General features: G+C 43.6%; 1 protein-coding gene and 1 pseudogene across 1 annotated transcript in view; both read right to left on the bottom strand.

The window, feature by feature from the left end:
* LOC118232905 overlaps nt 1-13116 on the bottom strand; it is a 55458-nt pseudogene that overhangs the window by 8579 nt on the left and 33763 nt on the right.
* The window catches only part of LOC118226928 (B-cell receptor CD22-like), a 42393-nt gene continuing 30257 nt past the window's right edge, over nt 981-13116 (bottom strand). The window contains exons 9-13 of the mRNA XM_035416931.1: nt 5472-5559; nt 3609-3627; nt 3427-3498; nt 2534-2639; nt 981-1949 (exon numbers count right to left, since the gene is read on the bottom strand). Coding sequence (XP_035272822.1) covers nt 1948-1949; nt 2534-2639; nt 3427-3498; nt 3609-3627; nt 5472-5559 — 287 coding nt within the window. The 3' untranslated portion in view covers nt 981-1947. The remainder of the gene's footprint in view (nt 1950-2533; nt 2640-3426; nt 3499-3608; nt 3628-5471; nt 5560-13116) is intronic.

Here is a 13116-nt window from a genome sequence, read left to right as displayed (position 1 = left end):
TGTCAGGTTGTGTGTTATGCTGCAGGGTTGAGTGATTATATAGGCTACTGCAGTCTATCACAGGGGATGCTTGCTGTACATAATTTCAAGTACCTATGAGGGAAATGACCATTGCATACTCTTTTTAGCTAACAAGTATTTTGTGTTTGACCGCATTATTTCATAATGGCCGTTGTATTTGAAAATGCACCAATAATTAAATAATTAAAAACTTCAACGATGAACATATGCACTGTTCTGACACTATTGTGGCGATCTCGCCTCCGTTATTGTAGCTAGCTGTAAATATTTGTAAATGCATGATCGTGTTTGTGTTGTTATTAAATGTGCTTAGCCTGTTAATAGTCGCTTATGTAGCGCTAGCTAACTTCGTTGTATTTGTGTTCGTTGGACCCTCATGCTTTTGTACAGTAGTGTTAATGTCGCTGTGAATACCGCTGTAAGTAATGCTAGTTTTGTGTTGTTCTTATGTGCTTGATGTTGCAATTGGCTCTCGCTAATGTCCGGTGATTGGTGCACCGAGGGCAGCGAATTAAGCCAATCAGGGCGTCCCAGGGCTATAAAAGAGCTGTTCGCCCGATCGAACGGGACAGATCTGTAAAACTGTAAATAAGCGATGTCTATAATAAAGCGAACCTCCGCTGGGGCGTTTCGGAAACGGCCAATCCCGTCTCCGCCGCTTTTTTCCGCGCCGAGCGCTACACTATGATAAACTTTAGCATGAAGTACAATCTAATTTGGTTCAGTTGTTTCTATTGTGAATGCTATATATGATTTTGTGCCCAAGATTAGGCGTATAGCATTTTGCGTTATGAGGAACACTTTCAAACTCGTTTTTGATCAGAAGGATTTTGTTTGTTTGGCAGCATTATTTGATGATGACTGTTGTATATTGAAAGTGCAGCAATGATTTAACTTCATTGTTTGAAATATCTAATGTTCTGGTGCTGTGATAAACTTTTGCATATAATATTCTCTGATTTGACACTGGTGTTTTTATTTTGCATGCTATATTACATTTTGAACCCAAAATGAACAGTACAGCATTCTGTGTTAAGAGTTTTGCACATTGAAACTCTGTTGTGCAAAATAAGTCAAAGCAATCGTAATAAATGTAATTAAATATGGGAGCACAATAGCGATCATCAAGTAAACTAAAAACATTTTTTTTTTTACTTCAAAGAAAGCTTCTAATATGAACCTAGGCAGTTTTAGTAGACAGTTTATAATCAAATCAGAATTTGATTATGTTTGAACAGTAAATCCACACCTGTACACTTAAACAAATGTTCAATGTCAAACCAGCAAATACATTTTATCCCTTTTTGACAACATAAATCCTGTTGGAGTAACACTTTTTACTGTACATAATTCAAATTGCTATTGTACAGAAGTTTATTTTTGTTTGTTCTTTCCTTAATTTTACAACAAAAACAAAATAAAAAACACATGCCTCATTTAGTCCTGCCCTTATTTTATATACAACTTCAAAAAGACTGTAAATGAATGCACTTGTGTTTAAGACCTGTTCTCCCCCAGCTTTCTTTGCAAGACAGTAAAAGGTCCTTTCAGTCTCTCACTCAACAGACCCTTTTAAAATTCTGCCAATAAAAAAAGTACAATTAACTTTGAAAAATAAACTTTCTTCATCATAAATGCATAAGCACAGTGCTTTGAATAAGTGGGGAAGAGAGAGAGAGAAAAAGAGAGAGAAATGAGAGAGTGAGCGAAAGATAGAGGAAAACAGAAAGTTTAACACATCACATCAAATGTCAGAAAAAATATCTGGATGGATCGATAGCAGTCCTGGTAAGATGAAACGCAGCTTTCTTTCATTTTCGGGTGAACTGCCCCTTTAAAACTGAATATTATTCTCATGTGGGTTTAGACCGAAGTTCACGCCGTCATCCATGTGTGAACGGGAGCCCTCTCTGATCTTCAGCCTTGCTCTGAAAAGAGAACAAAATTATCTGCACCTCAGTCTCATCCTCCTTTCTTACCTTAAGCCCTGTTCGCACGGCACTAGTATTACCTGGGGATGTTTGAAATCAGCTATTGGTATTAGTCTTTCTCCTGTAAGCTTTTCAGCAGACTGTTCCAACCATAAGATGGAGAATGACTGAAAACCAGCTTTCCAAATTCAGGAGAGGGACAAGGGACTTTTTAAAAACGTATAACAACCCTAGAGCACGATGTAACATTCTCTGAAAATCTATGAGGATGCCATTGTGATTTGGTGTTCTCAAAAACAGACAGCAGCCAAATTAAAGCGACAACCTATGGCATACAGTCATTAAAGCACAAGAGATGCAAGTGCAGTGTACAAACATAGTGATTCTGTAATAAGAATGAAAAATGAAAAAACCAAAATTCTATTCTTCAGGATAAATACTAAATAAACATCTCTGCATGTCATAAAAATGCTCTTAGGACAGATAGATAGAAATTACCCTCAACATTCAGTGGTTTGTTGTTTTATTTTTATTTTTAAAACAGAAATAAATCAGCTTTAAAAGAAACAAAACATGCTCACATTTTGAATTAGCCCCTGAATCTGGTCTGTTTCCATCTTCAGGGTTCTGGTAATCATCGTTCTCATCTTGTGTACTCCCTGTGTGTTTCTGATGCTTGTTTTTTACCTAACATATACAGCACACACACACACACGCAGGTTCATGGTTATTTAAAGGAACACCTCAGTGCACGAACCGGCATAGTCTCAGGACAGTGCCTATGTTCATATGAAGAGGAAAAAGTGGAAAGACAAAACCTTTTTTATTACAAAATTAACTCTGCAAAAACTCGTGAAATTAAAAAAAAATATATCCAATTATGTATGCATTCTTTGAATTTTAACAGTGAAGGCACATATCCTCCGACGAGAAGCCAATTTGTAATCGCCTCTCTTCATTGTCAATGAGAGACAATTCTTTGCCTCTGCAAGGCATGTTGGGATAGCCAGCGACAAGAGGTAAGAAAACAAAGTGACCAGTGTGATAACCAATCAGATTAAAGGTCTGACTTGTATATTATCCCCCATTTAAAATTTTACTATGCCCGCATCGATAGTGGGAGGCGAGAGCGATGCCAAGTGAACTTGTTGGAGGATCAGTGGATTCAGCCTTAGTCTGGACACTTCACGGTGATGGCTTAAGACTTCAGTTTTTTGAAAAGAACAAAAGGCTTCTGCATCAACATTAAGGGCAAGAAAAGAGCATTTTAGCCCTTCAGCTGAGTCTGTGAGGTTTTCTCCTCTGTTTGGACTGAGTGATTAAAGACAAATGCAGATCTCATCCTGTCTTTACTACACACAACTCTGATACTGAGGGAATCTGCAAACATTTAATTTTCATAAATATGAGTTTTCATAAATATGAGCGTAGTGGTGCCCCCTGGTGTGTATTTCTCTGTATCACACTTGCTCACCTGCAGCACGTCATAGTCAGGGCTGATGTTGGGGAGCTGCAGACTGGCATATGTGTCCCCGTCCCTCCCTCCCTTTAAAAGAAAAGACACACAGATGGTGTGAATGTAAAATAGAGGTGAAATCAGGCTGAGCTGCAGAGTGTTTCAGAAGAGGAAGAAGAGGAAAGGATGGTGAGACTCACCTTCAGTCTTCTAGACAACCTGGAGACATGGAAATCAGAGTAGAGAGAGAATGTGTTATTGCCTCTGCTTATCCAGCATGTCTCTGCAAGCCGCATGCATTTACTGGATGGGATAGTTTCAACTTTTAAAAAATTTTACTGAAAGCATAATTGCCTCTCAGTATCTGGTCAGAGACTATGGTAATGATATATTTTATCAGCAGTAGGATCAAGATGACTGTACCTTTTATTTTTGTGGATACAGAATCCAACAGTCAGCACATACAGACAAATAAGTCCTATGATGATAATAAGTAACAGTGGATTGAAATTTAATCCTGAAAAGAAAACATGATGATTTTAATCATTTTATTGGACCTCATTCATGCCTAAAAGACTTATTTAAAAGACAGGGCTGGCCCGTGGCATAAACGATCTATGCGGTTGTTTAGGGCCACAACCGCTAGGGGGGGCCACACGACCACGAGTGGGGTGCCACACGATCCAATATTTATCTAAGGTAAATAACGATATTTTCCTAATTACGTTATTCATCCCCTATTGTGGAACTAGAGCTATAAATTAAATGGAATGGCAACAGAACATTTCATAACAATGTAATGTAAGGAGGATTTTACCAAGCAAACTGCCCACCCCCCCACCCCCCTCGACAGAATCCAACAGCACCCCCCCACCCCCCGCTCAAACAGATTTGTTTAGGGCCACCAAAATCCTAAGGCCGGCCCTGTTAAAAAACATCATCAGACTTCACTCGTTTACAGATATCCAACAGTGAAAATGTGTTCTAGAATCAGGGTAAGAACTTGATCTCCTAATTTTAAACTATTCATAAAAGCCAGAGTACTCTGCCCCTCTAATTCTATTTAATCAAATTCAGGTCTTACAGATTCTGGATGCACAACTTCATACAAAACCAGAGTAAGAGAGTCTGTGGACTGTGTCGATAAAGTAGAAACAACGTCATAAACAGAACTGGAAACCTACAGAATTGTAGGTCATAGTGAAATAAACAACACATCTCCACTGGATTAGTCAGGGTGCAGTAAAATGTTGGTAACACTTTAATGAGCTGTCTGTCTGAATGTATGACCTTCAATCTTATTGAATCAAATATCCTTGATAGATTCCACCCCAAGGTTAAAGGGGAACTTTCCATGAACATCAAATTTTAATGCTATGCTGGAGTTCAAATGTTAACGTTTTATTGATGTTCATATTTTTTATTAACATGACTGATCAGTAATGAATCAATATTGCCCATAGTTCATAATTTCTGATTTGCTTTGTTGTGTGTGTGTGTGTGGGGGGGGGGGGGGCTCTTTCTCTTTCCAGCAGTAAATCTAACCCTGTTAACCTTATTTAGGAGAACAGTGAACATAAAACAAATGATGATTGGCTAAGTTGAACCTGAAACACCATGTGATGTGATATGAACGTTAGAAGTGCTCAGAGGGACTGCCCCTCTGTGGGACTTCTGAACACACACCTTGCTGTGTAAACTGCCTCCCCTTCTGCACAATACAAAATACCGATTGTTTACATGGATTTGTCCATAGATAAAATGGTTTGGCTTGAAAAGTGCCAGTTACAATATTTTGATTCTTCATGTCGTGAATTTCCATTCTCCTGAAAGTACCTCTCAATTTCTGAGCCAAGCTGCCACATTCACTCTTTGTGTCATAGCAACACGTGGAGTTTTAGAGGCATGTTCTGGATGTGGGACAGGGACACATCTACATGAGCTCAGTTTAAAAAAATGATGACCACAGCAGTGGGGTTGAGTAATGTCACACAATAACATGGAATTACAGTGAAATTTCCCTTTATACTGACACTGGCTTTATAGGCCCCAGTTTCTCTTACTTTAGAATGAGCTGCATTATGAGGCATATCATCATCATGGCACCAGCACTGGCAGCTGCACCAATCAGCAATGAGGTAATGAGAAAACCTGCATGAAGGACATGTCAGTTACATACCGAAAAACAGATTTGAAGAATGGAATTGTGTGGAACATAAAAATTGTTGTGTTCTAGAACCTGCCGTTCAAAAGCTTAATGTATTCCTAAAACAAAATGAAACAAAATACATTTTGAGTGGGATATCAAATAATAATAATAATAATGTCACTTGCAGGACGAAAAGAAGAAAACATATTAGCACAGTTACAGCGTCATCAACAGTACTTTTACAAACCCTTAAATAAAACCATCAAAAGCTGCACCTCTGTATATTAGTGTGTGATGCATAAATATGTTAAAAAAAAGAAACGTGCTTCCATTTACCTGAGTGTTGCTGTGGAGACGGGACGTGGAGCTGGAGGCTGGTGGAGCCGAGAGTGTTGGTGCTGACGCAGAGGAGAGTGGGCGTGTCTCCCTGTGATTGGCGCATGGTGAGGGAACTCCTCAGGCCTGTGTTCCCCAGCTGCTCCTCTCTGATGACTCTCTCAGTAGAGTTAGTGACCCGCAGTCCAGACACACGCCACTCCATGCTGGGAGAGGGATTCCCACGGCTCTCACAGGAGCAGCTGATCTCTGCTGCAGTTCTGCTGCAGCTCCCAGAGCCAGAGATCTGAGGCATGTCTGAACATAGGATCCACAGTTACAAACAGCAGAGTTGCACACATATAACAGAAAAATGAATTATACAATTAAATAATAAATGCACTGAACATACATATTACATTGAGCTGTACAGTTGTTGAGTTCTCCTTGCCATGTTCATTCTGTGCTTCACAGTAGTACTGTTCACTGCCACTGGACTCAGTCACATTGAAGGTGAGGTTCTGTCCAGTTCCTACATTGCTCATGTCTGTCCCACTCACTTTATACCAGGTGTAGTTCTGCACTGGTGGGTTGACATTATTGCTGCAGGTCAGAGTCACTGAGCTGCCTGCAAACACTGAGTCAGAGGGACTGACAGACACTGAGGTGTTCTTAAGAGGATCTGGAAGAAAAATATTTGTTTTTTAAAAGGCAATGTAGCAAGCTTCTCTATTGCTAATGAACCCAAGTATTGTCATATTTCTTCCCTCACTAATGATCAAAATTACCTTGGAATTTATGAAGAAACACAACTTATTACCATAGCTAGACCCATAATGCTAAAAAAAATGGTTTGTACTGGTTTTTTCTGTTGTACAATTAATGGAAAGGTGGAAAAATCATTAGATTTTGATTTTTGGAATGAAGTTTCAAATCATTTTATATATTTTTTGTTTGAGAGCATTTAGCAGACATCCTTATCCAAAGAAAGTTACTCAATTTTGGCTTTTTTACGTTGTACCTATTTATATTTCTGGATAAATACTGAAGCAGTTGAGTAAGTACGCTGCTCAAGGGTGCAATGCAGTGCCCCGCCCATGAATCAAACCCGCAGCCTTTAGTTTGCAAGACCAGTTCATTACTCATTATATTGAACTACCACCTGGCAATTTAACATAATCGAGAAAATCCAATAAAATAAGAATAAGAGCAGAGGGTGAGTGGTGATTGGAGAGCACAGACAACTATGGTGACAAAGAATCACAGACATTCGCTGTGACTGTGGGTCACAGACCATAGCGGTGAATCACAGACACTCCAACAGTAAATCACAAATCGATAACAGTCACAGGCTGAGTATTCACAATGCGCTGGGACTCTAAATACAGCACTCACACAGGACGTCTACACGGAGAGCACTGGGACTCTAAATACAGCACTCACACAGGACGTCTACACGGAGAGCACTGAGACTCTAAATACAGCACTCACACAGGACGTCTACACGGAGAGCACTGAGACTCTAAATACAGCACTCACACAGGACGTCTACACGGAGAGCACTGGGACTCTAAATACAGCACTCACACAGGACGTGTACACGGAGAGCACTGGGACTCTAAATACAGCACTCACACAGGAGAGCACTGGGACTCTAAATACAGCACTCACACAGGACGTCTACACGGAGAGCACTGAGACTCTAAATACAGCACTCACACAGGACGTATACACGGAGAGCACTGGGACTCTAAATACAGCACTCACACAGGACATCTACATGGAGAGCACTGGGACTCTAAATACAGCACTCACACAGGACGTCTACAAGGAGAGCACCGAGACTCTAAATACAGCACTCACACAGGACGTCTACACGGAGAGTGGTGGAGTTTTGAGCGCTGATGGTGTTCTTGGCCTGGCACATGTATTCCCCGGCGTCGCCTGCACTGATCTGCCAGAATCTGAGGTGTCGCCCGTCAGACCGTCCGTTAGAAGGCACGGCCACCTCGGTCCTTCCTGGACCCCTCTGTCCACCAGGCTCTGTAATCATGCGGAACCAGGTGTAGCCGTAGGGCTCAGGACGGGCGTTGGTCTCGCAGGTGAGGGTCAGGCTTTCGCCGGCCTTCACCCCTCCCTGACAACAGCTGGCCCTAATCTTTGTGCCTCTGGGTCCATCTGGGGGAAAAAAAGGGAATACATTATTTGTTTACCAAATACACTGGCTAGGCAGGAAGACATGAACAGGCCGATCCTGGGCTGGACGGCCTGCGCTCAGCATCGAAACACTCTTGTGTTCTTGTGTTCTCGCGTTCTCACGTTCTGGCGTCTCTATGTTGCCGCCGTTCCACTGAGCATGACATGAGCAGCAGCGGCAGACTCACAGTGAACGGTTATCGTAACCTCCGGGGAATACCCCGAGCCCGCAGAGTTTGAGGCTCTGCAGCGGTAAGAGCCTCTGTCCTCGGGTCGTACGGCCGGGAAACGGAGCACTGGGCCAGTTTTGCCCAGGGCGGTGCGGTCTTTGTACCAGGAGTATGACCGCACGCTTGGATTGCTGCTCTGGACCTCGCAGGTCAGGCTGACTGCAGCTCCTTCATAGATCCCCTCCAATGTCCCGCTCGCCGTTATCCTGACCTCTTTTGGAGCGTCTAAATAAGAATGCAGATTTGTCTGTGGTGATTTGCAGATCGTTTCAGGGTGCTTACAGATGCATTATGTGCTGTTCCACTGGATTTAATCAACGCTTTCGAGTTAATCAGTTCTTAATAAATCAGAATTTACTTAATCAACGGTTAATCAATCATCTTTTACAAGGTTTTTTCATGTTTCTTTGTACTATACTACTGTAAATATTCACTGTTCACTATGGTTACAGGGGCTAGTGCTAAACAAACAAAAAAAACTGGTTGCATGCCTTAATCAACAACTAGCTACACACTAACGGTAGGATTTCTGTTGACCCACAGCACACGCAGTCAAACTGAGTCCATTTTGTTTTCTTGCCGGATCTATAGAGCACCCCGAATTTGGTGGCTCATATTCACTCACACAGGACGTCTACACGGAGAGCACTGGGACTCTAAATACAGCACTCACACAGGACGTCTACACGGAGAGCACTGGGACTCTAAATACAGCACTCACACAGGACGTCTACACGGAGAGCGGTGGATTTATCAGCGCTGATGATGTTCTTGGCCTGGCACGTATATTCCCCGGCGTCGCCTGCACTGATGTGCTCCCATCTGAGGTCTCGCTCGCCAGACCGTCCGTTAGAAGGCACGGGAACCTCGGTCCTTCCTGGACCCCTCTGTCCACCAGGCTCTGTAATCACGCGGAACCAGGTGTAGCCGTAGGGCTCAGGACGGGCGTCGGTCTCGCAGGTGAGGGTCAGGCTTTCGCCAGCCTTCACCCCTCCCTGACAACAGCTGGCCCTAATCTTTGTGCCTCTGGGTCCATCTAGGGGAAAAAAAGGGAATACATTATTTGTTTACCAAATATACTGGCTAGGCAGACGACATGAACAGGCCAATCCTGGGCTGGACGGCCTGCGTTCGACATCGAAACACTCTCGTGTTCTCGCGTTCTCGCGTCTCCATGTCGCCGCCGTTACACAGAGCATGACATGAGCAGCAGCGGCAGACTCACAGTGAACGGTGATCGTAACCCCCGGGGAATACCCCGAGCCCGCAGAGTTTGAGGCTTTGCAGTGGTAAGACCCTCTGTCCTCGGGTCGTACGGCCGGGAAATGAAGCACTGTGCCAGTTTCGCCCAGGGCGGTGCGGTCTCTGTACCAGGAGTATGACCGCACGCTTGGATTGCTGCTCTGGACCTCGCAGGTCAGGCTGACTGCAGCTCCTTCATAGATCCCCTCCAATGTCCTGCTTGCCGTTATCCTGACCTCTTTTGGAGCGTCTAAATAAGAATGCAGATTTGTCTGTGGTGATTTGCAGATCGTTTCAGGGTGCTTACAGATGCATTATGTGCTGTTCCACTGGATTTAATCAACGCTTTCGAGTTAATCAGTTCTTAATAAATCAGAATTTACTTAATCAATGGTTAATCAATCATCTTTTACAAGGTTTTTTCATGTTTCTTTGTACTATACTACTGTAAATATTCACTGTTCACTATGGTTACAGGGGCTAGTGCTAAACAAACAAAAAAAACTGGTTGCATGCCTTAATCAACAACTAGCTACACACTAACGGTAGGATTTCTGTTGACCCACAGCACACAATGTCAAACTGAGTTCATTTTGTTTTCCTGCCGGATCTATAGAGCACCCCGAATTTGGTGGCTCATATTCACTCACACAGGACGTCTACACGGAGAGCACTGGGACTCTAAACACAGCAGTCACACAGGACGTCTACACGGAGAGCACTGGGACTCTAAATACAGCACTCACACAGGACGTCTACACGGAGAGCACTGGGACTCTAAATACAGCACTCACACAGGACGTCTACACGGAGAGCACTGGGACTCTAAATACAGCACTCACACAGGACGTCTACACGGAGAGAACTGGGACTCTAAATACAGCACTCACACAGGACGTCTACACGGAGAGCACTGGGACTCTAAATACAGCACTCACACAGGACATCTACACGGAGAGCACTGGGACTCTAAATACAGCGCTCACACCGGTCGTCTACACGGAGAGCACTGGGACTCTAAATACAGCACTCACACAGGACGTCTACACGGAGAGAACTGGGACTCTAAATACAGCACTCACACAGGACGTCTACACGGAGAGCACTGGGACTCTAAATACAGCACTCACACAGGACGTCTACACGGAGAGCACTGGGACTCTAAACACAGCACTCACACAGGACGTCTACACGGAGAGCACTGGGACTCTAAATACAGCACTCACACAGGACGTCTACACGGAGAGCACTGGGACTCTAAATACAGCACTCACACTGGACGTCTACACGGAGAGCACTGGGACTCTAAATACAGCACTCACACAGGACGTCTACACGGAGAGCACTGGGACTCTAAGTACAGCACTCACACAGGACGTCTACACGGAGAGCGCTGGGACTCTAAATACAGCACTTACACAGGACGTCTACACGGAGAGCACTTGGACTCTAAATACAGCACTCACACAGGACGTCTACACGGAGAGCACTGGGACTCTAAATACACGCTGTCAAACTGAGTCAATTTTGTTTCCTGCCGGATCTATAGAGCACCCCGGATTTGGTGGCTCATATTCAATAAAAGCACCACATACCAGATTTGGCTTTTCAGTCACCTGCTTTTTTCAGGAACTAATCGACAGCAGGTAAAACTTTGTGGGACATACAGGGACACGAGGTCATACTCACTGGGTGTCACATAAGGGACATGACATTTTTGGCACATATAGGGCAGCCTTGGACAGACATGACATCATACGACTTCCAAAATTTTTTTGGAGAGCACTGGGACTCTAAATACAGTACAGTACAATTCTGTACAACATTCCCCTCCTGTATAACCTCAACCATCTTTTCACATGCGTGTATCACACAAGACATGGGAGTATGTGAATTATATGCACATTGCACATGGATAACTAAATATGTTTGTGAAAATGATGGATCTTATGAATTGTACAATTTGTTGTAATGCTGTGGTTGACGTCTTCGCTTAATAACACTGTTTGTGCCAGACTGAAGATCAGCACTGCCAGGATGACTCCTGTCATTGCGTTGCGATGGCACAGTCGAGTCTGTAGTCGGTAGAAAGGCGATGACGTCGCTCTGTTTCGTCTCTTTTTTTCCCCACTGGGGTCCTCTGTGTGCACTGAAGGAGCTGGGAAATGGAGGGGAGGAACAGCAATCCAGTCAGAAAAAAACGGACAGCAGTGACGAATAGCAGTTACGCCCACAGCGCATAGTGTTTGGCCATTGTGCAACGTTTGGGAAGGGGAAAAAAAGCACTTTTTGATATTGTTTGTTAATAAACACATTATCCATCAAATGTTTACTGTAAAAAACTGATGTTTTTAGCACAGGACTTTATTTTCCAGCACAAAATCTACTCAAAATCGAATCAACAAAAGCCAGCATGAGACCTAGCGGTGGACTTACCACGCACTCACAGGCAGTGTACTCTGCAGGTTATGCTACAACTCTTTAACTGCACACTTAGCATTAATATCAATACAGCGCTGTTAACTTCCCTATCGTACACATGGATGATAATATTTGAATTAGATGAAATATTACTCTCACAATGATGCAGTTTTGATTTTGTTCTAACTGTTATTCAAGCTGCTCAATCTGGATAAGACTCCAATACAGGCAACTACCATGATGATGATAGAAACGCTTAAGTAAAAGAGGGATACACAGTGCATTGAAAGCAAGTGCTTCTGCACAGGTTGGAAACACCTATCTACTCAAGAGTCAGCGTCCCATCTAGGAATTGAACCCGCGACCTTGAGGTGCGAGCCCATTTCCAAAAGCGACACGCTAGGCTACGGGTTCCCTTTCGCTGGGGGAAGTGCAGAGAGAGGAAGTGACCTGTACCTGTGGTGTTCCTTCCTGTCTGCACTAGGCTGGGAGGAGACCAATATCTTGAGCCAACGTCTTCTTGGGGAGCTCCAGATCTCCGGAGTCACTTCACTCCAGGGGTGCTTCTGCACAGGTTGCGGGTGGATCCAGATGTAATATAAACATTTAAATATCCCAGCGTGTTCCCACTTCTCCCCCAGGATTCCCTTTTTGGGGAGCACTTGTTTTCGGCGGGGTGTTTCTAAGTGACTAAGGCTGCTGAACATGCTGACGTTTCCACCAGGAACAACGGTTTAGGTCAGTGGTGTCAAACTCGTTGCCATGGAGGGCCGTGTGTATGCAGGTTTTCATTCCAACCAATTAATGCTGCCTTAATTGAGTCCAATTACTCATTCAGCCATATGCGTTTAACTGCATTGAAGCACAGAATATAAGAAAATCTTTATTTAGACAATGCGGGTCACCATAGACGTCGGGTCACCATTGTGCACAAACCTGCATCCCTAATTCAGCAAATAATTTAACTAATTATATAATCAAGATCTGAGGCTGGAATGAAAACCTGCATACACACGGCCCTCCATGGCAACGAGTTTGACACCACTGGTTTAGGTGATGTTGTCAAAAGAACCTGAGGGTAACCAGGGGCAACTGCAGTTGAAGGAGTATACCCCTCGACCGTGAGGTCCTGCATTGGTCGGAGACGCGAGGCGA

The sequence above is a fragment of the Anguilla anguilla genome, chromosome 1, assembly GCF_013347855.1.
Source record: "Anguilla anguilla isolate fAngAng1 chromosome 1, fAngAng1.pri, whole genome shotgun sequence".
Lineage (NCBI taxonomy): Eukaryota > Metazoa > Chordata > Actinopteri > Anguilliformes > Anguillidae > Anguilla > Anguilla anguilla.
The sequence above is the reverse complement of the archived record's forward strand: the minus strand, read 5'-3'. Positions and strand labels throughout refer to the sequence as shown.